The 27,624-nt window shown below is 35.5% G+C and overlaps 1 protein-coding gene across 7 annotated transcripts in view; it reads right to left on the bottom strand.

The window, feature by feature from the left end:
• PALM2AKAP2 (PALM2 and AKAP2 fusion) overlaps positions 1-27,624 on the bottom strand; it is a 485,619-nt gene that overhangs the window by 227,440 nt on the left and 230,555 nt on the right. For 4 of the 7 annotated variants that reach the window (XM_074280842.1, XM_074280849.1, XM_074280840.1 and 1 more), the window contains one exon: positions 23,459-24,166. The exons of 2 other annotated variants lie outside the window; for them this stretch is intronic. In XM_074280842.1, the coding sequence (XP_074136943.1) occupies positions 23,459-24,166 (708 nt within the window). Of the gene's footprint in view, positions 1-23,240; positions 24,167-27,624 lie in introns of those variants that run through there. One more of the 7 variants, XM_074280848.1, reaches the window with a different exon arrangement.

The raw sequence follows: 27,624 nt of genomic DNA, 5'->3' as shown, positions 1-27,624 counted from the left end.
ATAAACATGAATAAATTAGTGGATTCAAGGATTTTCCTCTAAGGAAACTATGATTTCAAAACTTATTTAGCCACTGACTGTCAAATTGATCTTCCACTGCCACACTTGGCAAAGGATCTGAATATCACTAGCATCCTATCTAAGATGATCTATCTGAGCAATGAACATTTAAATTTTTTTTCATAAAATATGCTCTGGGAATTAATCTTATCATCTACAACGATGTCAACAACAATATTATATTCAGAAGCTAATGTGATCTTAATAATTTTCCATCATCTTTTCCTATAGTAGGAATATAATAAGACTTGGACTGAAATTAATATTCATGTAACAGAGTACTTCAAGAATTTGTGAAGTTGTTAGTGTAAGTGGATCATCCAATAATATATATTACAACATCACTATACCTTAATGGAATGTCTTCAGGAGTTATCATGATGGGGAAAAAATCATTAATGACTGGCTAGCTTTTTAATTTAAGTAGGCTGATCTTCAGAAGACAAATTGCTAGTTCTATACAAGAAATTCTCATATATGAGCAAAAAAGTTTTGGCTATTGTTCAATCATGTATGATTCTTTATGACCCCATCTGGGGGTTTCTTGGCAAAGATACTGAAGAGATTTGCCATTTCCTTCTCCACTTCACTTTACAGATGCAGAAATGGAGGCAAAGAGGGTAAAGTGACTTGCCCAAGATCACATGGCAAATAAGTTTTTGAAGCTAGATTTAAGTTGTCTTCTTGATTACAGGCTCAGCTTTTCATCCACTGTGTCACCTACTTTCCCTAGCAAAAAGCAGAGTAACCCAAAGTATAATTTAGAGACACAAGAAAATAGAGATAAATTCTGACCATCATTAATTAGAGTTGCTTTTATCTAGGCCACAAGTGGATATGCTAGATGTTAACCACTTCAAATATTTTTAGATATAGCTCCAACTTCAAATATGGAAAAGAAATTGTTAGAGTCTTTAAGAGGAATTTCCGGACAAGAACATTTAAATCCCTTTTTACTGGGCTAAGGATAGAAACAAACCCATCTATCAATGATCAATGTCTTCACAGACAAACATCCTTGAAACTAACACATCTTTAGTCCAAAAGATTGAGGAGTTCATAGAAGAAGAGATTTAAGCTATTGTCTTTCTTTTATATTTTGCATTCATCAGGTTATTCCAGAGCTTCATATGGCAAAATGGGATAAAAATGTAGACACTGTTTCAAAAATAACAAAAGGCTCGCCAAACAAAGAAACTATGAACAGTCACATTGGTCAAACATCTGTTCTTAAAGTGAACATCTGTCTTAAGTTCATTGGTTTGGATTAATTAATTCAACTTCTTCATTTTATAAATGAGGAAACAGAGGCCCAGAGAATTAGCTCAAGTCAAAATTTTTTTAGTAGTTAAAGGGGAGAGATTAAAACTAACTTCTCTTACTCCAAATTCAGTGACCTTTCCACTGCACCACAGAACTCCAAAAAGGTACTTTTATGGGAACTCATGAAGTCTCCTTCCTTGAAAGTTTTAAAAATAATATTATTGCAATTGGCCTAGACATCTCAAGTTGTACATAGTTTTATTTTTGGAATCAGAATGGATTAAAATACAGCCTTAAGATTTGATAAATCATGACCAGAAAAAAAATTACTTAACCTTTCTGAGACCTAGCTATATCATGGAGATAAGGACACCTTAGTATTTGACTCAAAGGATTATTTTGTTTTTGGTATGGATTTAAAGAGATAATGCATATAAAATCACTTTGCTGTCTTTAAATTGCTATATAAAAATTTGGTTTTATGATTGTGCTTGAAAGAGGTGATAGACTGAGTCATTCCTTCCAACCTTTTGAGTGTCAGGCTTTTTTTATACTAAGAATGCCATAAATATATAGAGAAAATGATATACAGTAAATCTTCAGTATCTAACCAATAGCTCCCAATGCTCTACCCTATTCCTAATTCCTTTTACCTCATTAGGTCTAAACTTTTGCCTTGACCTAGCTTTTCTGAAAACATTTTTCTCAATTCATCCTTAGGTATTCTCCCTTGTCTCTCAACCTGCTTTACTGATTCTCTGATATTCCAGAATTTGGGATTCTTCCTTTAGATCTGTTTTTCTGGTTCTTTCTCAGGCACCACAAACAGGGTCCTTCTCAGAATTTTTCTCTTTTAAAACCCAAATCAGCTGCCCCTGGTGTACCCCTATTCTGACAATAAATCTATAGTTCTATATTATGAAAACCTATAAAATTCCAGAGTGTCATCAAATAATCAATTTAATGACTATCACAGGGTTTTGCACACAGTAACAATTTAATAAGCATTTTATTCACTTATTCATTTATTCATTCAGGCATCTTCTTAGACTAGGCAGAAGCTAAGACAATTGTCTTTCTTTTTTTGGAAAGAAGATGCAATTCCCAAGGGAATTCTAAGTGAAGCATTTAAGTCTTATAGTGATTTTCACAAGGAAGGTGCTCTTCTAATTGTGTCATTGCTTCCAGGCCAAATTCATGTAGTGGCAAAGCTTCCATAGTGTTGCATGATTATGGAATATAACTATAACTGGAGTCTATATTTTTTTAAAAAGCTTTTCTTCTTCTTCTTAACTTAGAAACCATAAATTTCAGATTTCATTGATTTTTCCCTTAGAGAAGCTTGCTTCCTACTATGCACCATATAATTATTTTTTAAGATTACTACTACTCCTCTGTACAGTTTGAGCAATTCTAAAATATATATATATATATATATATATATATAGTAATGTAATTGATCTTGTAGCTAGCACACAATAGTGCTCTAGTACAGGTGTATTAAATGAACAGGAACTAGTGGTGAACAAAGAAATATGTGAATTTTGCTGAGCAGTAGCAATGGTGGGAAGATGTTTGGGTGAGATCTCAGAGTCCCCTAGATTTTGGTTCTGCCATTTATTATTTGTGTGAGGCAAATCACCTCTCTTCTTTCAAATTAAATTCAGAGATGATTAGCACTAGAAAGATACCAGCACTTCATCATCTGTGACCTTTCCACTGTACCACAGAACTCCAAAAAGGTACTTCTATGGGAACTCATGGAGTCTCCTTCCTTGAAAGTTTTAAAAATAATATTATTTCAATAAATATCTAAAATGAGGCAAACAATACTTATATTATTAATGCAGGAAATTTTTATAAGGATCAGTTGTGCTAATGGTCTCTTCTCAAACCCTCATTTTCTTTGAACTATCCTGATTTTGATGCTGTTAATAGCCCTTTCCTACCGGATATTCTTTTCTCTCTTGGTTTTCATGATAAGGCTCTCTCCTGGTACCCCTTTTATCAATTTGTTCCTTCTCATTCTCCTTTGCTGGTCTTTTATCCCTGTTATGCCCACTACTGGGACTTTGTTCTGGGGTCTTTTCTCTTTTCACTTTATACTATCTTACATGGCAATCTAATTAGCTACTGCAGATTCAAGCGTCATTCCTATGGATACCCATTCATAGTCTTTCTCCTGAGTTATAGTACCTTATTACCAACTGCCTCTTGGACATCTCAAATTGGATGTCCTGTAAGCATTTCAAACTTAATTCAAGAAGTGGACTTGGACTCAAAAGTCCCAATCAGAACTTATCTTTCCAATTAAACCTTCCCTCCCTTCTTCCTAATTTCCTTATTGCTACTGAAAATACTACAATCCTTCCAGTTACCCAGGACCACAACGTGGGACGGTGTCTAGCACAAATTACTTAATCTATGCTTATTGACCTTGAAATTATCCTTGACTTGTATGATATGATATGTAATCTATTGCCAAATCTTGTTGTTCTTACCTTGACTGACATTTTTCATTTAGGTCCCTTTCTTTCCATTCACATAACAGCTACCCTCATTCAGGCCCTCTTTATCACCTCTTACCCAGACTAATACAATGATGCTCTAACTGGTCTCCCTCCATTCTCTACTCAGCAGTGAAAGCAATTTTTCTAAAGTGTAGATATCATTTCCTTTCTTCCCCATCCACTGTCCCCAGCTACTCAAGAAACTTCAGTGGCTCCCTATTATTCCATGATTAAATCCTGTTAGGCATTAAACTTTTTCATAACCTGGCTCCTTACACTTCTTCTTACACTTTAGCCCCTACATGAATTCTACCATTCACCACCAACTCAAAGTTTTCTAGTTCCTTTAAAGCTCAGCTTAAATTTTACCTTCTACTAATGACCTTTTCTGTTCCTTCCACAGTTAGTATCTCTCCTTCCCAGATTACCTTTCATAGATCTTACATGTACCTTGTTGTTTACATGTAGCTTCTCCATTAGATTGTAAGGTCTTTGAGGGCTGGGACTATATTTCTGCCTTTTCTGCATCCTCAGCATTTAATACAGTGCCTGGCTCATAGTAATCACTTAATAAATGTTTGTTGATGGATTAATAATGTGTAGAAGGTGTTTTATGAAGCATTTAATGGTTTACAAAGGATTTTTATTATTTGTGTTATCATTTATTATTATTAATACTATTATAATTATTGATGTTATTAGAAGCCATAAGTATTTAAGATGATTTACTATGGGGTGGGGGGTTTAAAATTGAGAGCACTTTGGAATGCAAAAGACAATATAGGCTAATGAGATCTAAGATAATGGTGGTATAGTGCCTGAGCCTGGAAAGAAGAAGACCTCAGTTCAAATCTGCCTCAGATACTTACTAGCTGTGTGACCCAGTTTTCTCAACTGAAAAATAGAGATAATAATAGCAACTGCTTCACAGGACTATTGTGAGGTTAAATTAGATAATTTAAAATTGTAAAGCACTTAACACAGTGGTTGGCCCATAATAGACACTTAATTAATGCTTATCCCCTTCCTTCTAGTTGTTGGAGATCCCATTTCCATCCCTGAACTTTACTGTGTTTGACTCTTGGTTTCCCTTTTGACTTTGAACATGAACTCTCTTTATTCTCTGATGTAGCAAGCTGCTTATGCGCAAATATTAATTCAAACATGTATATGGTAACTTATCTGCTGGGCTGCTCTTTGGTTGACTATCACTCTTAGATGATGACTTCTAGGAGACTCTGAATCTGTTAACACTTCCTGAATTCAGATGAGGAATGTGCTTTATTAAATAGAAGACCACCAGCTTTGTGATCATGAGACCTAAAATGGAGGCCAGGCTCTACCATTTACCAGCTCAATCAATCACCCGTAGAGAAATCACTTAGGATGGATGCTTTCTTATTTATAAGGTGGGGATGAATTCTGTAGAGGCAGCATGGCCTAGTGGCTGGAAAGAAAGTTGGCTTCCAATCCAGGATGTTCTAGACCTTAGTAGGCATGTGCTGACCGATGTTCCTGGGAAAGTCATTCAGTTTTCAGATCAGATGCCGTCTGCTTTGGGAGATGGAGTTTTCTTTCTTTCTTTCTTTCTTTTTTTTTTAAACTTCTTTTTATTTTTATTTTTATTTTTTTTTTAATTAATTAATTTTTTTTTTTTTTTGAGTTTTCTTATTAAAGAGTTCCTTCTATGAAATCACCACTCTGTCCTTCCCTGCCCTTCTCTCTCCTTCCCCCCAGGGAAGGGTGGGGATAATTCAGAAAATAGTTAAGTTTCTCTACTTCTCTGTCAGATTATTGTGACTGTCCTGGCCTGTCCCAAATCAAGATTGCTCCTTAGAATACCAGTATCAGTATCATTCCATTAGATCTTAGCAGCATAATAATGCCTTATGTCTCTATGAAAGCTCTTTTTGTCTCCCACTGAATTTTTGATAGGAGACAAGGAACTAACACTCTCATTAGGCAAGCCTTGACGCGATAACCCTCTAAGTGTCATTCTCTGGAACAGAAAACAATTGTGCAAATGGAGCTCTTTGAAGGGTGAGCCCCTTCTGCTGATATGATTGCATATGCACCTGTGTGGACTTGCATTCTCTCTCATCCTCTGATATAATGGCATGATCTAGTCATGGGAGCCGGAGGGGAGCGTGTGGGGAGGCTCATCATTTATATTGGTATCAAAGCTTTCCAAGAAGTAGAGATACAATCTAGTACAAAGTTTGGGGCTGTATGAAGGTGAAGGGTTAGCTGCAGGTTTTGCTCAGGTACCAGGAAATCAAGGCTTGGGTCAACAAACAAATATTGTCTTATTTTTTAATGGTTTACTGAAAGTTGATGCTTCCCTAGAGTCAGGAAGACTCATCTTCCAAAATTCCAATCTGACCTCAAACACTAGTTATATGATTCCAGGAGAGTCACTTCACCCTGTTTGTCTCAGTTTCCTTATCTGTAAAATGAGCTGCAGAAGGAAATGACAAAGCACTCCAGTGTCTTTGACAAGAAAACCCCAAATGGAGTCACAAATAGTCAAATATGACTGAACAACAAAAAAAAGGTGGTGAATACTATTAAGTTTTTGTTGGGAAATGCTCTTTTTTTGTTTTTTGTTTTTTTTTTCTAATTGTTTTTATCTCATTTAAGATGCTTTTCCATCTCCCTGGGAAGGCTAGTCACATTTAAATTCAACAAACATTTATTAAGAATATGGTACTTTGAGGTACATGACAAACTCCTTCCCCTCCAATAAACAAAAAGAATGTTCTGCTTTCTTCCTTTTCTGAAGGGGAAATTTCTTAAATTGCTTAAATTGTTGCATATTGTATTCTTAACTCCTCTGGCCTTCCATGACCTTTCTTGTATTCTTGCCACAGGAGCATAAGCCATTCCTTATTTTACAAACAAGGAAAAACGAGGGGCAAGAGGTTGTGATTTGCTAAGAGTGAAATAGTTTGTAAGTACTGTCTGGGACAGGTCTGGTGCAAGGCCCCCTTCCCAATTAGCTAATCAGAGACATCATCAGGTACAAAGAGAAAGCATTTATTTAATCCCTGCAGGCAGAGGCCCAGACCCGGGAGCCATCCTAACTCCACCATGTGTTCCTGGAACCTGGCCAGCTTCTGGCTTGTCCAGAGTTTAAAAGCAAAAGACCGGAGCCTTCTCACTGGATAGCCTAAAAGGATGTAACCAGCATTGACCAATGGCTGCTTCCCACAGGTCATGTCACTTCCTGCAACTTCCTGTCTCCTGTCTCCCAGGATTCAAAGTTCTTCCCTCCAGAGATCATATAACCTCCCCAGAGTCCCAGCTCTGGGAACAGGGATCATGTGACTTAATCCTGAGAAATACTTCATCCAATCAGTCCCATTCAGCACTGGCTCCAAATCCAGCTCTCCTGACTTGAATGTAGAGTTATCTCTTTCCTTGATAGTCAAATATAATAACTGATGTTTTGTTTGTCATACATGCCAGACCCACAGTTGGACATGATTACATAGGCTCACCCATTTTTCTAAACCTGTAGATGATTTGTCATCTCGGAACTTGATCCTGTCTCAGGACATTCTGGTATCTGCACTACACAAACATGGCAGTAGGACTGCTAGTCTTAGACATCCAAATTCCATGTGAAAGGAAAGATCCTACATTATCCAGACCAGTCATTTGATACTGGGACAATTATCAAGAGTTCCAACGGGATTCTGGGTTCACTGGCTTTCCTATTCTCCTTCTTCTAGAAGAGATGTGATAAATGCAACATACAGAAAACTTAATATTGGCTCTCGAATCTTTAGGTTTCATTACAGATGTTAAAAAAAAAAAAAGTTTCATGCCAGTCAAAGAATAAAAATAGTGCATAATTTAAGAAATTCATGGATGGGTTTTTCCAATTAAGTCTTTAAAAATGCTTCTGAATTATTCTGGGAGAGTTACATCTTCAGGGATGTAATCTACTCTTGTGAGGTTGTATAGAACAGTCAATGACTAGAATCCTCCCCTCCTCTATTCTCTTTTCTTTCTTTTGCATAGGTAGACTGTCAATTTCCAGTCTTTATAACTTTCCATACATGCCTGATTTATTTGCTTATACTAAGAGGAAATAGGGTCAAGGACGGACCTGTATGCTCCTAGTGAGGTACTCCTACTAATTAAGACAGGTTGGCGATTTCTCTGTAACTGAGTCTTAGGTTGTGACCAAGAGCACTGAGATATTAAATGCCTAAGGGTCAGAAAGCCAGTATGTGTTAGAGGCAGGACTTGAATCCAGGTCTTCCTGGCTTTAAAGTGAACTCTTTATTCACTAAGCCATATGCCTCCATTTCCCCTAGTAAGGGAGAAATATTAATTCTTTTAAGCCTTGAGTAAGGATCACTTAATTTTTCAATTCTAATACAAAAATAGTTACATTGGTTTAGCATTTTGAAATTTTCAAAATACTTTCTCAAACTATATTGTTAGATCCTCATACTAACTGTTTGAGGTAATTATGTTCCCATTTTGCAGATAAAGAAACTTAAGTGTTGACTCAGGCCAGGGCTTATTTCAATACATCATGCTGCTCCCTGAAAGAGTGAATGTGCTTACCTAAATGTCTATCCAGGAATGACAGTCTCTGGGGAGTCTAAAGCTCATTAAATAGAAAAGAAAATAGAAGTTGATAGAAAGTGAACACTGTTGCATTTGTGAGGTCTTGTGAGCAATGCCCCTTCTCCAGCATCCCTACCCCAATGGGCTCCTTATTTCTCCAGTCTGTTGTATGTACTGTTCTTGTTTACTAATCCCCAGGGTATTCAAATAGCAATCAAGCGTTCTCTCACGTCCAAGTTATATGATGAAAAACCAGTAGCTGCACATTTCCAGGTGCACTGAACCCAGCCCTGCTAACTTCTTGGCACAATGAGCAGGCTTGGTATTTGTCTGCTGCTTCAGTTTCTCCCATCTGTCTGGAAATTCACATCTGGTCCCATAAAATTGCTCTTATAGCTCGGCAGAAGCCAATGAGATCTGCTTTTCATCAGTGTTCAGCTGGAAAACTTGTTACTATTGTTTTGTCTGAATTGGAGGTCTTTATGTACGAACCTGAACTTCATGGTTGATAATGTTCAGTTCACTTCTTCTAAGACAAGCAGGTTTTAAAATTTCTTCCAGAGATGAGGAAAGCTCTGATTTTCGCTTTCAGTCCATAAGCTGAAAGCACACATCAATACGACTTTCCAGGCTAGGAGCTGCCCTTAAATCTGTCCATGTATTCCACTGTGAGGTATACTATTAGTTAAGGACTACCTGAGACTATTTTCTAAAGGACAGAAAATTCCCATTTAACTATTAATTCTCCCTTCTCTTTTTGTCTCTGTCTCTCTTTCTTTATTTCTCTTTCTGTCTGTCTCCCCATCACCTTTCTCCATCTTTCTTAACTCTAGGGATCTGCTTACACATACTAATTATTAAAACTTCTGTATCTCCAGACTAAAGGGTTCTGGTCCACTGGACACATTTTAGTAATACTTTTGGTCCATGGGGAAGATGATTCAGTAAATAGAGCTGTAACCCTGAAGTCAGGAGGACCTGAGTTCAAATATGGCCTCAGTCACATAACACTAGCTGGGCAAGTCAGTTAACGCCAACTGCCTACTCAAAAACAAACAAACAAAAAACCCAACTCCATAATTTTGGTCCAGAAAAACAGAACATAGTAACCAAATTTAACAACTTTAAAATTGAGAAGATATGATAAAGAGAAACAGTAAAGTTTAGTGCAGCATTTCCCAAATTTCTTATACTTAATACTTAGTTAAACTTACACTTTTTTAGTTTCTCCTTTTCACACTTTGGAAAATTGCTGAGCAGTCCAAAGAGATTTTTATTTATATGAGTTCTATCTTTTGATATTTGTCATATGAGAAATTAATAATGATAATTGCTTGCATTTATGTAGTACTCTAAGATTTATAAAATCATTCATAAGTATTCTCAATTTATTCTCATAACCACTCTGTTATTAACACACTGTACAAATGTGGAAACTGAGGCAGGCAGAAGTTATGTGACTTACTCTGCATTATCATCTAATTAGTGTCTGAGGCCAAATGGGAACTTAGGACATCCTGAGTTCAAGTCCAGTGATCTATCCACTGCCTACATTTTTCTACTAATATGAACATAAGCTTTAATCTCAAGTGCCCTTCCAAAAATCCTTAATGACTCTCAGGGGATCTTGGGCCACACTTTGAAAAACCACTAATGTAGTAAATAGAGAGGTGGCTATACTTGGAAAACATGGATCTGACTCTTACACATACCAGCTCTGTGACCACTGGAGATTGTAATTGGAAGAAATTCTTAGTAGAGTGAGTCTACATTTTTTCTACTGAAAAACAAATACTATTTGTGAAAATTCAAAAAGACATTTGATGATGACATAAAAATAGAAAAGGAAGCATTTGGTAAATGGAGGGAGAAAAGTAGCTATGGAAAACCATGATGTGGGGATATCAGGAAAAAAAGATTAATATTCAATGGACAGGATTTTTGGAAAACATCTGGCTTTGTTGGTGTGATAAACGAGAAGTAAATCAGTTTGAGAGTCAGATGATTCTAGACTCAGCTCTGCTACTGAGACACTGTGGGAAAAATTAGATCTCAGTTTGCTCATCTGTAAAATGAGAAGGTTGAACTAGATATTTTGCAGGCCTAATATTCCATGAATCTAAGATATTAAATGGTCTCAGTCATTGCTTGGATACAAGACATGGCAACCGTTGGAGGAAAGCAGAAGCCAGTTGCATGTAGGCTGGTGAATGGGAGAAAGACCTTAATTAATAAAGGAAACATTTTGAAGGCTACTAAATGTAGGTATAAGAATTCCTAATCTAAATAACTGGCCAGAAAACAGTATGGGGTAAATCAACAACTTGGGAATAAATAAAGACCCTTGCTCAACCTTTTGCCATTCAGAAAGTTGAACTCAGTAATAAGCAATTGTCCCTTAGGAGACTGTCCAAGATGGAAAAAGCTTAAGAAAACTTTTTTTTTTTTTTTTTTTTTTTTTTTTTTAACACTTAGTATTTTCTAGATGAGGGAAACAACAGTGGGTAGAGAGCTGGGCCTCAAGAAACATTCAACTTCCTGAGGTCAAATCTGATCTCAAACACTTACTAGCTTTGTGATCCTAGGCAAATCACATCACTGCATGTCTCAGTTTCCTCATCTGTAAAGTGCATGGGGGAAGGAAATGACGAACTACTCTATTATCTTTGCCAAGATGGGAAGAGCCGAAAATAACTGAGCAACCTTCTAGATGAGCCTTGTTATAAAAACCTGAACTTTATCTTTCTCAGCTTTATTTTATGCCCCTCGTTGAAACTTAATAGATAGTTAGGGTAGGGTAGAAGGAGTATTGATTTTGGAGTCCCATAGACCTATCTTCAAGACCCACCTCAGACAGGCTTTATGACCCTGTACAAATAATTCAGTGCTCCAGGCAATTTTTCCAAGACTATAAGTTGCCAGGCAGATGTTAATGTGCACGGGTTAAAGGGAATTTTCGGATGAAAAAAAATTCCCTCTACCAAGGATACCTAGCATCTAAGCCCTTGAACTAAGATGGAGGGAAAAAATTATATTATTTTACCTAACCTCTAATTGAAATTGAGCATTTTTCCTAATTATATAAAAACATTATTCTGAGAAAGAATTTATAGACTTCATCATATTGCCAAAGGAATCTGGAACAAAAAAAGGTTATGAACCCCTGATTTATAACAGTGAAAGATCCAATTAAAAAAATTCCCTTGATTGCACTATATTTAGTGTAGTGGCCTGAATAATGGATTTTGAGTCAGAAGATCATTAATCTATATCATTTTTGTTAACTTGGGCAAGTGACTTAATCTCCCTGGGTCTCAGTTTTCTCATTTGTAAAAAAGAGGGTTTGGGCCTAGATAAGTTATGAAGTCCCTCTCAAATTTAAATCTATGATATTATGATCCTACATCTGGAACAGAAGGAGAACCTAACTTTTGATCTTTGTGGCTTGAGAATAAGTGAATTGTAAAAATAGTTATAATTCCATGTTGCATTCCATATTCCAAGGATCTTTCTCAATCATTTGCATGGCTGGAAGTGGTGCTGGGGGACTGATGACAGTTTGGTGTTGTAAAAACAATATTGATTTTGGGGCCAGAAAGCTATTATTTGAGAGCCCAATTTTGCCACTATTTCTTTGATTTTGCCTGAGATCAGTTTACTTTTCTGAGGCTTAGCTTCTTCATGTCTAAAATGTATGGTTTTGACTACATGCTTAACTCTTTAAAATGTGAAGCATTTTACATAGATTCTTTCATTGGATCCTAACAACAAATCTAGGGGTAGGTGTTAGGATTATTCCCATTTCACAGATGAGGAAATTGAGGTTGAGAGAAAGTTGTACAAAGTGGTCCATGGTCACAAATTAGTAATTGTCCTAGGTAAGATTCAACTTCAGGTCTTCCTGAATCCAAATCCATTGCTCTTTCCCCTATGTTCTTTTGGTATGAAATCTGAGAGAAATAGGTTTTACATTTAATCTGAGTGAAATTTAAACTTAGAGATAAAGGACTTCCTGATGGAAGTAAGTTTAAAATGATCAGTGTAGACAAAATGATCTTCTGGCAAATTTAAAATAGTTTATCTTCTATCTTGTTCAACTCAACTAAGTTACCTAGGATGTTTTTATTTTTGATCCTTTGGTTAGGTATTCTTTTAAAATCTAAAATGTTCTCACTCTGCTTAAGTTGAGTTGGAAAATCATGAAACCACAAGAACTTCATCTTTTTCCCACAGTTTAATATACTTTGGGATAGGTAGGTGGTTGATCCAGGCCTAGAGTCAGGAATATTTGAGTTCTTACTTACTTACTTACCTACAATCCTTACTAGGATTGAAAGAATTGAACAATAACAAAAATAGTATATCTTTGCACATATCTGATTCGCCCACCACTACCTTTCTTTTAATTAGCAAATTATTTGGCATGATCTATTTCTAGAAAATGTTACTACCTATTTCTTGGGGAAGGAAACTCTTATTTTTCTAGTTGATTTGAAGGGAAATGGAACCATGACTGATGAGCAAAGGGAATTTTAAAGCATCTATAAGATAAATGGGTAACGAACCCAGAGACAGGCCTTTCAGCCAACAGGTCATTTTCTGAAGCCAAGAGAGGAATCTATTTGCATGATCAATTAAATACTAATTGCACCTAAAATCATCCTTTTCTCACTTTATATAGTGACTAAGACTTAGAAATAATTTTACTATCTAGCTGGAAGAACTAATTGAATTTCTTTCTGAGAAACCGTGCAACTTCACCGTAAGTATGCACTCACAGCATAAAGTTTGACTCAAAATGTGCTGGGTCTGTTTCCAAGAGTTCATAACATAGGGGCCAATTTTTTTTTTGTTGTTTATATTTTTATTTTTATGTAGGGAAAAATCAAACATACATTTAACCCAATTTGGTTGCAAGTTCCTTAGCTTTTGCCTTTTCCAGCTTGGCAATACAAGCCACTGATTTTGGACCCAGGACATTGCCACTCCAGTGACAACAGATCTCACCATATCTGTCAATGTAATTGGTTTTGATGGCTTCTACCAGCTTAGCTAGGGCTCCTTTATCTTCAGGGTTAATCTGTAGGGGCCAATTTTTTAAAAAATATTTTAGTTGGTGATGATTATGATTCTAATAATAACTGGTATTTATATAGTGCTTTAAGGCTTACATAACAGTTTAAGCATATTATTTCACAATTACTCTGGAAAATAGTTACAACTATTATTAGCATTTGTTCAGGGTTACACAGATAGAATCTTAATCCACATTTGAACTCAGGTCTTCTGACTCCAAGTGCAGAACTCTATCCACTGAACTATCTAATTGTACTTCAGTGTGATTGGTTACTTTTATAATTCTATATATTTTATTTTATGTATTTATGAACTTATTCTCAGAGTACAATAGATTTCACCAGTCTTCCAAAGGATTTCATAACATAAATAGGTTAGAAACCCCTTTAGTCAGGGCTTGAACTATGTAAAAGACCTTAGTTTATAAGATGGTTTTGCTTACTGAGATAGTCCCCAAAGCAAGGATGACCTTTCCACGGGACTCAATTTCTTCCTGTCCGAATCTAGGTGATCTACAAAGAAACTTTCAAAGTTTAACTTTGTCTTTCTTTGGACAAAACTTTAGAGGATCACAGATCTAGAGTTGAAAAGAACCTTAAAAGGCTACTGAGTTCCACCTCTTCCTTTCACAAATGAAGAAACTGAGGATGAAAGAAATCAAGTGACTTGGTCTCATAAATTCTGTTAAGGGTCAGGATTGAAGCCCAGGACTTGGGCTACTGTACTAACTACCTGCTTTAGGCACTAAGAACCAAGTGGCTACTGACTCCAAAAGTCCGAGGAAGAGGAGAGGGCAGAGATATACTGAGAATCTGTAAGCAGAAGACAATAGATCTTTTGTGATCATGTCAGTTTATGGTTATCTTGATCCTTCCTAAAACTTCCCAATATGGCTAGTGCAATAACTCTCAATCCATTTACCATAGAGACTTCACTACAAGAACGCAAAGGAACTGTCCTGCATCAAGGTTTAGTCCTGATTGCTGAAACTCCCAGAACCCGAAGAATATGCCAAGTGCCTAAAATGAGACAAAGTCTTTTCAGTGAGAAGAAAAGGGATGGCTTTATCCAGACATATGGAATAAGAAACTGGTGTGGAATGGCATGAAAAGTAGCAATAAGGTGAATTAGTAATCCTGAGTGAAAGCTAACAGCCATGGATTAGTAGCCAGTACAGAATGCGAATCCAGACATATTTGTTAGTGTTTATTTGTTTACTGAACAGCCTCTTCCATTATAGCATGTCACCCCAATACGGAAGATTTTGGCAAAGTGAGAATTGAAAGAATCCAAGCCCAGAAACACAGAAGTAGGTGCGTGAAAAGGCAGTTTATTTTCTATTAATACTGTACAGAGGAAAAGAGAGAAGCCACAGTTTACAGCTTGACTGTCTCTGGCAGTGTTATTTCTGATGTCTTTTTTGTTTGTTATTAATCTGTAGGAGACAGAACAGTCAATGTATGCTTCAGGTTACAAAGTTCAGCAGCTAGCCCAGAAATTCTAATTCAGTGTGAGCACAACAGGTCCCTTTTCCCCCCTCCCCCAACAAAAATGGATCTATTTACATGTATAAGGCTCACCCAAAATGAGTTAGCTAAAGCTGAAAATTTCCATCAACAACTTACATTCAGTGTAAAGCTGCATTTTACACAACATTTTCTTAAACCCCTGTAAGAATCAAATATATATCTAGGTTTGAAATTTGAGAGGAAGGAAATATGCACTCCCTCTGCCTCCTTCTATACCCCAAATTCCCAATAACCAATCATGAAAAAAAAACAGGAATTACTTTCCGTTTTCTGAAACATTATTTCACTCTACTGGATTCTTTGTGTTCTAATCAGGATTTAGGCTTTGACCGCCACTGCATAAGCTGTTGCTAGCTGCTATAAAATTATGAAGAGAAATTTTCTCTTTAAGCTGAGAGATGTTTCCTTCAACAAAGCAGGCTTTTAGAGATCAGAATTAGCTCCAATGGATAATTGCATAACTTTCCTTTCACTAGACTTGGTTTGCACAAATGCCTCTGATATAGGGGTGCCCATTTAAAATAACAGCTGGGCTTGAGTAGGACTTATTTGAAAGGAGCTCAAATGACATAAAAGAGAAAACATGACAGGGCATGGAAGGACTTCTTTCTTTTATTAAACTGAGTTCCTTGAGAGCATAGGCTTTTTTTTTTTAACCTTTTTAAGTGTTTCCTGCACTTAGGACAGTGCCTGGCACACTGTAACTGGTTAATAAATGCTTGTCATATAGACTTCTGAAGCCACTGGGAGGAATCTATTTGCATGATCAGATAAAATACTAACTGTTACTAAATCACCTTCCCCCCCCCCCCCATTTGTATGCAATGACTAATGAGAAATCTAAATGCTAAATGCATCCTTTAAGTTCTGTTTTCCTCTGGTGTAAGGACACTATCTGTGCTTGGAAAACTGTGTGAAGATGAAATTTGTAGGCAACTTCTTTCAAATGTTTGGATTTTTAAAAAAATAGGTAGTGTTCAATGAGCTACGATGTATTTGGGGAAGATCTGGGGAATTGAGAACATATGCAGTTGGAAATGATAATATTTGTTAAAAAAGAGAAGAAATTTGAGAGCTCTGAAGTGTATTTCACAATAGGATGGAGATCATTCACATATGGAGAATAAGAACTATTCTACTTGACTGTTTTAAAATGTCCTCTTTCTCCACTGATATGTAGGTATAGTACAGTATGAGGATACTGTAATTTGCAGCTTTTACACTGTGGCTTTAGGCATTTACGGACAAATTTTAGGCACAAGATGTTTCTGAAATATGTCATAACAAAATACAGCATGGTGATTTTAAAAAATTCAATCTTAACTATGCTATAACTCCTGAAATAGTTGGAAGAGTTTGACCTAGACACCTCCTAGTCTTTATTAACATATTTAATATTCATAGCTGCCAGAATGTAATTAATTCTTTCAAAGGATCAGATATCACTGTTGGTACAATTAAATTATTTTTTAAAAGTGTTATCTGATCTAATGGCAGGCATAAAACATTTTATGTTTTGGTCAGTGTTTACTAAAAACATTGCATGGTGGGATCAGTGCATGAATTTGGACACCAGCTTTGATATTTACCACCCAGTTTACTGCTTAGGCAAGTCACATAACCTCAACATGTTTTAATTTTCTCATCTGTAAAATGAATTACATGATCTCTGAGGTCTCCTCTAGCTGTATCATTCTGTAGACAATCCCACCACCTGTTTTTATTCAGTGGTAAGGCATGGTCAATAATTTCTCTAACAAAGGTATTTGTGAACCTGTTTCCCGATCCAAGGCCTAGGTGAGCTTTGTAAACTCCACTGCAAAACTGAAATCCTAATAGTGGGATAGAAATGATTCCATTTGTCAAGAGTGCAGTGTTTTAAAATTAAGTTTACAGAATTTGTTATCTCATTAGAAAAATAGCATTCCTTTAAAAAAAATACATAAATGTAAAATACTACATTTCATTACCTTTCTTCACTTATTTCCATAGCACATTATGAATAATATTAGTTAATGAATAACACCCTTCTTTTATATTAGACATCAACATTGGATTTTCTTTAATAAGTCTTCATGCCATTATTATTGTGCTTAATTAAGAAAAGAAAAAAAGCTCTCTTGGACCTAGATCTATACTGTCACTATACTACCAATTCTGGGCAAGAACAACAAAAACAACTGCAAGTTGGCTACTAAATGGTTTTCACTGGCATTACCATATTATGGGGGTGCAGTAACTAAGGTGAATTTCAGCACACCTTCAAAATATCTTCTAGAAACATGAATAAACATTCTTCTAATATTACATTGCAGAACTACTGTGACCACACATTTAGATATAAGAATAAGGGCATGTAGAAATGCTTTCTACTGCATTTTACCACAGATAATGATTTTCATACAGCAGAGAACCCTGGTGGGAATTTTCTATGACTCTCTGAAAAATGAAACTTTACCTTAGTTATTGATTCCTAAATTATAGGAAATGGTAGCATGATATATGACAAGCCTCACTAACTATGTTATCCTTGCTGAATCATTTCTTCTGTCTGCATCCCAATTTCATCTTCTGTAAAAGAAGGGAATTGAGAAGATGATCTCTGACATTCCTTTGAACTCTGACATGCACTCAGCTGGGAATATAAAAAGGTATCCAATTGGGGGGTACAGATGCAAAGATATTGCTTAAACCCTCTATAGATTACTTGTGCTCATAGGATTTTGCATGTGTGTGTGTGTGTCTGTCTGTCGTTCTTGAGAATCCTGGATTTTAATCATAATTCAGAGGAGGCTTGGGCCCTGATACACTAAGGGGTTACAAAAGAGAATGTTGTGTTTATACAGCTTTGGAATACAGCCTGAATTATTGAAAAAGACAGAAAAGAAGAAAAATAAATAGAGTACTAAGGCAAACAGTCAAATGGCCCATCAGACCTATTTTATCATTCATTTAGGTAACTTCACAAAGGCAAATCAGATAAGTTCTGTAAACATAAACCATACAGTACATTAGCCATAGGTAAATGTATAGAAAGCCACCCTGTAATTCTTTTCTTTCTGCACTTCTGTTCTTTCGTCCAAGGGTCTTTTTTTTTTTTTTTCTAAACTTTCTGATAAAAATTCAATGCTTTGCAAAAACAAAACAAAACAAAACAAAACCCAACCAAACAAAAAACTGTCTTAGATGAATAAGGGACAATAGGGCAGGGAAAACAAATAACATGATACTCCAAAGAATATAAACTTAGAAAAAAATTCATAAAATATTAAAAAAAAGTTTCACAGGCAATCATTTTCTTCCTATTTAGTAAAAGTGAACATTGAAAAATGTGTTTTTTATAAAAGTTAAGGCTAACCAGTTCGTTGATGCAGGAAGCATGCAATTCAGTTTATTTCTGATTTTTCTCACCCTATGAGGAGTTTTCATGTAGTTTTGATATTTAACTTTTAATGGAGTTCAGGAGTTGAGATTCTCTCTCTCTTTTCTTTTGTTCTTTTTTTTTTGTTGTTGTTGAGATTCTCTTAAGTAAAAAACAAACCAAAAACTCAAAATGCTTTTCTAAAGATTACACTCGAAAACATATCCTTCATGATGTGAAATATAAATTAGCTCCTTCAGTTCAGGGCCTATTTTTTTGTCTCTATAGATCCGGGACCTAGCTCAGTGTTTGGCATACAGTAGGTGCTTCACAAATGTTTGTCAAATGAATGAAAGAATGGAGCTTTTGTCTGAATCTTGATTGTGCAGGTATTCATGTTCAATTTTTAGAGTGCCTTTTTTTTTTTTTTTAAATAAAAAGAAGTAAATACTTCCTGGCTGTGTGACCCTGGGCAAGTCACTTAACCCCAGCCTCAGAGGGAAAAAAAATAAAAAATAAAAAGAAGTATTATTCAGTGATTTTGGTAGAACTATGAAAATACGTACTGATTACCAAATTATGATCCATAATAAGAAATTTTGGTAATAAGGCAGTGCTATTGGCATTCAACTCAATATAGGTTCAATTCAATGTGATATTCTAACAAAAAATCCTTAATTTTCAGAAAAGACTAGTCTACATAGTATCAGTGAATTGGTCAAAGAAATGGGAAAAATAAATCTTAATCCAGGTTAATTCTTTCTAGTTGTCTACATCACCAGAGTACCCAGGTACTCTGAAATGGGTTAACTGAATGGCAAAGATAACAACCAAATCTTTTGACCAAGTCTTGTACTATTCAGGTGAGTTTATACTTATTTATCTGCTAAAGTGCAAATATGACTTGCTTAAGCACTGGGGTGTTTTTGAAAAATTGTGAACAGGTAGGATTTTGGGTAATCACATTCTATTTTAAATACATAGGGAATCTGATTTATTCTTATGTTGATAGTTGGGAAAACCCAATGCTGTCTTTAAAAACTTTTTCATCAACATACTGGAGATCCCACAAGTAAGGATGTTACTACATAAGTCTCTGGTTGGTAAAACCATATATCACAATCCTTACTTTACAAAACAGAAATTGATATAGAGAGAAATACTCCTTCTCCCTTTCTTTTTCTTTTCTTCCCCCCCCCCCCCCCCCCCCCCCCCGCGGGCCCAGAGTTCCATAGCTAGGAAGTGTTAATTGAATGAGACCAAATTTGAACTCAGGTCCTCTTGATTTCAGGGCTGGTGCACTATACACTAAGCCACCTAACTGCCCCAATATCCCCTCTCTTTAAAAAATACCTATATTTCTACATTTTGGGTAAAATTTTAAAAAATCTTAGTAACAATTGTGACAATAATTATTCATGTTTCTATTATACAAGGTTGGCATTTTTTATTAATATCATTATGCCTTTGCAATTATCAGCACATTTCCTTCTTCCCCTTTCCTTAAGCAGTCAATTTGCACCCTCAATGAGGTATTTTTCAGTAGACTGTTTACAATCTCTGAAATATAAATTATAACAAGGATACTGGATGGAAGACTGTTTTGTTGTGTTGAAAGACTAACTGTTAGTTGTGTGTTTTTTTTTTTTTTAACTTTGTCTGAATTCTAGGGATACTCTATGTTTTATGTAGGTGGTTAATTTTCTGTTTATCATAAATTTCTCCAAAATTAGTAAGAGAGAGAGAGAGAGAGAGAGAGAGAGAGAGAGAGAGAGAGAGAGAGAGAGAGAGAGAGAGAGAGAGAGAGAGAGTGTTTATTTTGTCTTCAAAGCAGATTTTTTCATCACCTGGACAAAAGAATGAATGCAAATACCAAGGCAATAATCATGAATTGCTTTTTATTTTAAAACTAGCATTTCAAAATGTGTCCGAATGGTTTCTAAAAGTATTTGGCTTGCCTGAATGCTATTGAGTGATATGTAATTACCCTAGGGGTTTCAAGCCTCCAAATAGGAAAATTTTGATTTCAATTTTAAATATAGTTTTAGAAAACTGTCCTATCATGACCAGAGGCAACTTTTGTAAGTTAAGTCTACAAATGTAAAATACACTGTTTCTGGCAATGGAAGCACAATTCTACTACCTCCCAATTTTCCTCCTATAGTTTGTTTCTTGAGAATGAAAATTACAAAATTTACCTAAGATAAAAAGAAAAAAAGAATTTAAGAATTAAAGGAATCAAAAAACCTTGGTTCAACTCTTTAGTAAACTGTTACTGTCATGGGGTCTGTAAACATATTTTAAAAAGATTTCTAATACAAGTGATTTCCTTTGTAAATCTATATATTTTATATTATACATTTAGAAGCATTCTTCTGAAGAAGGATTTCATGGATTTCACCAGACTGCCAAGGAGTCTATGATATACATACACACAAAAAGGTTAACTCCTGATTAAAGGAATACCATGTGGCTTTGAAGAGAATGATACCACATATAATGTAGCTCAATACAGAAAATCTAACAAGAGCAACAGGGAAGAACAATTAGGAACTTCATCACTCTTGGGTTTCTTTATATGTCCATTATTTAGAATCTGAAAGCTGAGTGAAATTATGTCTTGATTATAGGTGTTGGCTGTCCCTATTGAGAAGTACAAGATGTATGAAGTTCAAAGACATGAATGATTCTTCCTGGACTTGAAAAAGGAGAACATTTTAATTTTAAAACTATTGACTAATCAGGCTTGTAAGCAATAATTATAAATAGAAACTTAATTTATTTAATTTGCTAATTGTTATTTTTCTCCTCTGGATATTAGTTGACTTTGGGAGACTTTTAGAAGTAGAAAACATTCTCCAAACACTCAAGGTGTTATGTGGGAATAACTCAGGCACTTGTGGAAGTTGGAGTTTCTTCCAGGTCACATTTTTTTACCTGGGAGAATCAGACTCGGCATTTTTAGAAAAAACAAAACAACAACAACAAAAAAGCTAAGTTTAGGTTTCACCTGTTCATGGCTTAAAAAAACAAACAAACCAACAAACCACCCCATATTGGATAGTTCAAAGTCTTAAATAAATTAGAAAGAAAACATACTTTCATGTTGTTCCAAAAAAAAACAAAAATAATATAGTGTCAAAACCAATAAGCCCTGTTTTAAGCTAGTTTATTTCTTTTTAAACTGGATGTTTTCTCTTTTCATATAAGTAGATATCTGCCTATAAATTGCCCTACATGATTATTTTATTGAATTGTAAAATGCTAATTTGTAGAAAGAAATATAATTGAGGTTAACCAAGTTTATCTTAAAGTTTGAGTTAGCATTTTCAAAGGTAGTTATTTTGGCAAATCATATCTTTTAGAAATTCTCAAAGTATTATTCACAAATGGCTGTAACTGCCCCATGAAATTAAAAAAAATGTTTTCAATTTCATTTATCTGTAAAACTAAAGATAAAATAATTGACCTCTTATTCTGGAAAATTGTTTATTAGACAAGGGCTGTAAGTTGCTTCTAAAAACATGAAAGATGTCATAAAGATAACTACATTTATTCTTCTAAAAAAGAATAAGCCTAATGTCAAGCTAAAAAATTAAAACTGGAAATAAAATATGGTTTTGTAAAGTAATATTAAACAAGTTGTTACTGGGGCCAATTTAGCCAATACTGAGTCTATATTTGAAAGACTGCCTTTTAAAAATTTGTATTGGTCCCCCCTCATAAATTGGATTTGATCATTTGAGCTTAGCTCTAGTTTAATATTTATAGAGCTTTGTTGAGCTTTTATTTTGTGGTGGAGTGGGCAAGTTTTCATGTTAAAGTTATTTATAAAACACTCTAACTTAGACAGAAAGAAAAGAACACAGAGGAAAGGCTCAGTTGAATTTGATGTGTATGTAGATTCAGCAGTTAATGCATTTAAAGCACCATCCATGATGGAAGAGAACTATTATAGAAAACAAGCTTAGGTTGAAGACTACTTCAGAAATATGGTCACTTAAGAGAGATTCTTTAAAATAATCCCTTTGTTAAAATGTCAGAAAATAGCCATGAAAAAAACACACAAATGTCTTAATAGAAAAATTTACATTTTTTTTTTTTTGAGATAATAGAAACTAGATTCATGTTTCTGTCCGCCTCCTTCAAGTCTGGAGATAGGTCAATACTTAAAACAATATTTGTTTCATGTTCTTAGAAAATTAAAAAAAATGGCAGCTTTTATACAGAGAGATCAGAAGTTGTGATAGACAGTTCCTGACAGGCAAGTTATGGAATGAGTATCTGAATTTCATTTTGGTTGGACGATGGATAGTTTTCATGCCCAGTTCATTTCAGTTTTCATTGAAGGAAATAAATAGCTGTACAATACTGTAATCTGGAAGCTTAAGTCAGGTTAAAAGAGGATGAAGAAACACCCTCAATCCCTAACACCTAGATATAACCAAGAGTATTTTTGCACTCATGACCTAAAAATGGAGGCCCATGTTAAAAAGATGCATAGGAAAGAAAGTCTTGGGGGAGGGTTAGGACTACATTTTAGAAACATGCCATAGAATAAAAAGCAACCCCCCCCCCCAATTATGTTTCAGGGAAAGGATTTAAGGCTAGGATATATAAAGTGGCTAACTGAATAGCAGACCTCAACAAAACATTTGAGTCAGTTTTTCACACTCACATCAAAGTGCGAGTGAGTGAGTGTGTGTATGTTATGTGTGAAGTAATTCCATATGGAAAAACCAAACCAAACCATAAGATAAATAGAATTACACGCATTTTGCCCTTTGATTGGGAAAACTGGTAAGAAAAAAGAAAAGTTACAGAGAAAGAATACATTTGATGGAGGGGAAAACAAAATAAGAATATCGTGGTTCAGTTTATTGAGGAAAGAGAAATCAAAAGCCATCCATCTGCGAGGCAATGAAGGCGCTTACTTCCAGTTCACAGTATTGCAGTTAGTTGTACAGAGAGGTCTATGTAAGGGACAGAGGGAGCAGAGGCTCCTCAGAAGGAGAGAGGAGAGAGAAGTGGTCACATGACAACACAGCACTGACAGCGTTTTTTCTTTTGGGTACCTGGGACTGGTTCTGTGGCCAGGCTCTCCTCCTTCACCTCAGGGGAGGAGGGCTCTGTGGTGTCTGAGATGGGCTTTCCAGAGACAAGCTCAGCCGCATTTCCATCAATAGTGGACACGTCGGTCACCGTCTTCTCCCGGAGTGACTTCTCATCATCTTCGTCAATGAGCACCAACTCGGCTTTGATGGTCTCGTCATATCCTAGCACCTTTTTGGCCTCCTCTTCGCCCTCTATGCTTTGGTAGCCCATGAAAATCATGGTCACTGGCTGGTCCACGCTCACATCAGGGACTTCAGCTCTAGTGGCTTTAGCCTGTTGTTCTACGCTCTCTGCAGGAGAGTCTTTCCTAGATTTGTGGACCATTTCTAACTTGGCCTCCTTGCAGAGCATCTGTTCCTTTGCGTGGCTGAGTCTCCCATCAGCTATCACAGTCCTCTCCAACACAGCCTTTGCCTCATGTCCTCCTCTTATGCTTGATTGTTCAGCTTTCTGAATAAGTTCATCTACATCCTTTGAATTTAGTTTATGCACTCCATTCTCTACCACGGTACCTCCTGAGTGCACCTCATAGACTACTTTGGTACCGTCATCATAGATTTTGGCTCCTCTCTGATGGACCCCCTCTGGGCCAAGGGTTGATGTAGAGAGAATCTTGGTCTCTCCTGTTTGTTTGTCTTTCTCCACATTAATTTCCATGGCGTACACAGCTTGAATGAAAACAAGAGAGGAAGTGCATGTTACAACAAAAAAAGCCAGTGAACGGTTAATTGCCAAACAGACCAAAAAAAAAAAAATAAAAATAAATAAAGAAGTTATAGTGCCCTATTATCTATCAAGCTAGTTCTAAGTGCCAAGCATCCTGCATGTTAGAGTGAGGTACATATGGTGAATAGAGATGGTTACAGAGAATACGGTAGTATGTGCGTTACAGAGACAAGTATAGTAAGGAGGAGGCACCACACATCAGTAGTGATCAGCCTATCAGTCCTGTGTAAAGGAAGTTCAATTAAGAGAGAGACATCAATGACTGCTTAAGATTCAGTGTCAAGTGATGCATTAAGGTTGATAACATGCAAAGAACTATGGGACTTAACTCTGACTGAAAGAAGAGAGAATTTTAAAAGCACTGAACATTCAAGTGGTCATACTCCTCTGGCTGTTTTCCCTCAGAGACCTTTGCCCATTTCTAATTTCCACTTTTTTCTTCTTTGTTGCCAAGCTCAGGATTCTGAAGTTAGGGGCTCTCTTGGAGTTCTTTCAATTTCTACTCCAAAAGAAAGTAAAAAACATTTTTTAAGGTGTCTTCAGATGACGAGAACGCTTGAGACACTTCCTTTCTAAATAAGTGACTAGAACTTGGGGTATAAAATGCCATCCGCATCCAGAGAGAGGACTATGGAGACTGAATGTGGATCAAAGAATAGTATTTTCACCTTGTTTTTTTATTTTTTTCCTTTCTCGATTTTTTTTCCCTTTTGGTCTGATTTTTCATGCATAACATGACAAATATGGAAATATGTTTAAAAGTTCTGCACATATTTAACCTATATCAGATTTCTTGCTGTTTTGGGGAAGGGAGGGAGAAAACATTTGGAACACAAAGTCTTTCAAAAATGTATTTGGAAAAAATAAAATACTATTGAGAAAAAGAAAAGGTGGCTAGAAGCAGGACAAAACTGAGTTTAGGCTATCCATACAGACTGGAACATGGACAGAACAGTCATTGGAGATCTAGTTGCAGGCTCCAGTTCTGAAGATCACAAATACTTCTTCCCACTGGTCAAAAGGTGAAGAGAATCATAGTTGAACCAGTCACTTGAACACATGTGATGAAGAAAAATCATAAGTATATCATTTCTGGAGGAAGATAAGGGAAGCTGCATGCTAGTCATTTTTTTTTTTTTGAGATTACAATAAAAAATTCAGTTTCATCTTTTCAAGACATTCGATCATTAAAGTTCTACTTAATCCAAGGAAAATCTTAGTATTTTTTTTTTTCCCCTCGAGGACACCCAACCTTTGTCTCTTACAAACAGGCGAAACACACACACACACACACACACACACACACACACACACACACACACACACACACACACACACACACAGCAGTGGTTAAAGAAGCAGATGGAGTGGCAGCTAGGTGGTACAGCGGATAGAGCACTGGCCCTGAAGTCAAAAAGGCCTAAGTTCAAATTTGCCACTTACTAACTTATGTGACCCTGAACAAGTAATTTCACCCTGATTGCCTTAAAAAAAAGTCGATGTATAACTTAGATTTTACCAAACATTCATAATGATTCCTACCTCAGCAATAATTAAGTAGAATGGGTTTTTAGATTTAGTAGATTCCTTATAAAGACGATATCTTAAAAGTTGTGTGTATGTGTGTTTTAAAGTGTTAACTTAGTTTAATAACGAAAGTTATAGTGGATAAAGAGTTAACCTGAAAACCAGGAAAATCCATGTTTAATTCCTGCTTCTAATGTATACTACTTGTGTGACCTGTGTGCAGCAAGTTGCAAAGAAAGTGCCAACATGAATTGATAGGGGAATAGTTCCTCATGTAGAGTTCCCATATCAATGAAATCTCTATCCCTATTCTAATTTTTATTAACTCCTGAGTTCCTCTAGTTAATTTTTACCTAACTACAGAAAATTTTGGTGAATGCTTATTTAACAAAGATTAGAAAAATTGTGAAACAATATAATACCAATGATTCCTCATTTAATAAAACATAAAAATAGGATAACACTTTGATCTACAATCAAGGCAATATGAAACAAAATGCTTCTGCTTTTAATTATACACTTTTATAATTTTTTTGCATGATAACATTTCTATGTTTTCTATTGCTCACAAAGATACCAGCTAAATTGGGAAAAATAAAGATATTTTACAAGATATTTTCCTTAAAATCTGGATCTTTTTAGCATGAATCAGTCTGAAATTTGGTCAAAATGAAGCATAATAGTTTTGTCCAATCTCTGTAAAAAAATCACAAATCTAATCCAACACAAGGTTAACTAGTGGAAGAGGACTTGGTTTGGAGTTGATGGAGCTAGGTTCAATTATCAATTATCACTTAACTGCTTGTGTGACACTGGACAACCTGTTTGGACCTTATAATCTTCATTTACAAAAAGTAAGAGTTGGATTAAAATGCTTCTGAGAGATTCCTTCCTGTTTTTAATCTATGATCTTAAAAATCTTATCAATTTTCAATTGTTTAAGAGTACAGGAAAGCAAGTGCACTCTGGGTAAGTGGGTAGGTTCCAAAGTAAGTCTTCCTAAATAAACAAAATTAACTCTGAGAATCTCAATAATCACCCATAAAGTATAGAACAGTATCATTAAATAATTATTGCTGGAATAGAGTATCTCTGTAAAAGAGACAATCTGTATCACAAAGCAGGTTTGAGTTGGGAAAACAGATGAATTTGAATTTTATTTTTTGTGAATCCTTAAGTGAAAGATTCTTAAGCTTTTTGGTGTCAGGACTCCAAGAGCTTTTGTTGATGTGAGGGTGTATCTATTGATATTTACCATATCAGAACTTAAAGCTGTTAAGATTTTTAAAAAAGTTAATTAATTTAAAATTATAATAAACTCATTACATCTTCACATAAGTAACATTAAAAAAAAATAGGCGTATTTTCTAAAACAACAAAAAAAATTTGGTGAGAAAAGTAGCATTGTTTTACTTATTTTTACAAACCTCTTTAACATCTAACAATAAAATATAAGTACCTTCTCATATCTCTTTCTGTATTGAATTTGTTGTGATAAATTATTTTGGCTGAAGCATATGAAAAATACCTGGTCTCTCATAGGTAAAGAGAAAGGAAATTTTATTAAGCAAATAGAGTCTTAAGTCTTATTACAAAAATCATTTTGATCCCATGAATCCCATGAAAGGTGTCAGGAATAGCCAGGGGTCCATGAAATATATTTGAGAACTTAAAACTTAGCTAATGATTAGAAGAAAAGTGGGAACAAGGACTTCTAATGAAATAGAAGAAAGTAAAAACAGGTGAAAACTTAGTTGTCAGGAAAACTAATGATTAAAGGAGAATGGAGAAAGCCCCTGAAAGGGCATTTGAGGGTTATATCTCCACATGGCTTTTTTCTTGTTTCATAATGGAAAAAAAAAAGACACAGAAG

This window comes from Sminthopsis crassicaudata, chromosome 1 (genome assembly GCF_048593235.1).
Source record: "Sminthopsis crassicaudata isolate SCR6 chromosome 1, ASM4859323v1, whole genome shotgun sequence".
Lineage (NCBI taxonomy): Eukaryota > Metazoa > Chordata > Mammalia > Dasyuromorphia > Dasyuridae > Sminthopsis > Sminthopsis crassicaudata.
Note: the sequence above shows the minus strand (reverse complement) of the source record. Positions and strands in the feature narration are given on the sequence as shown.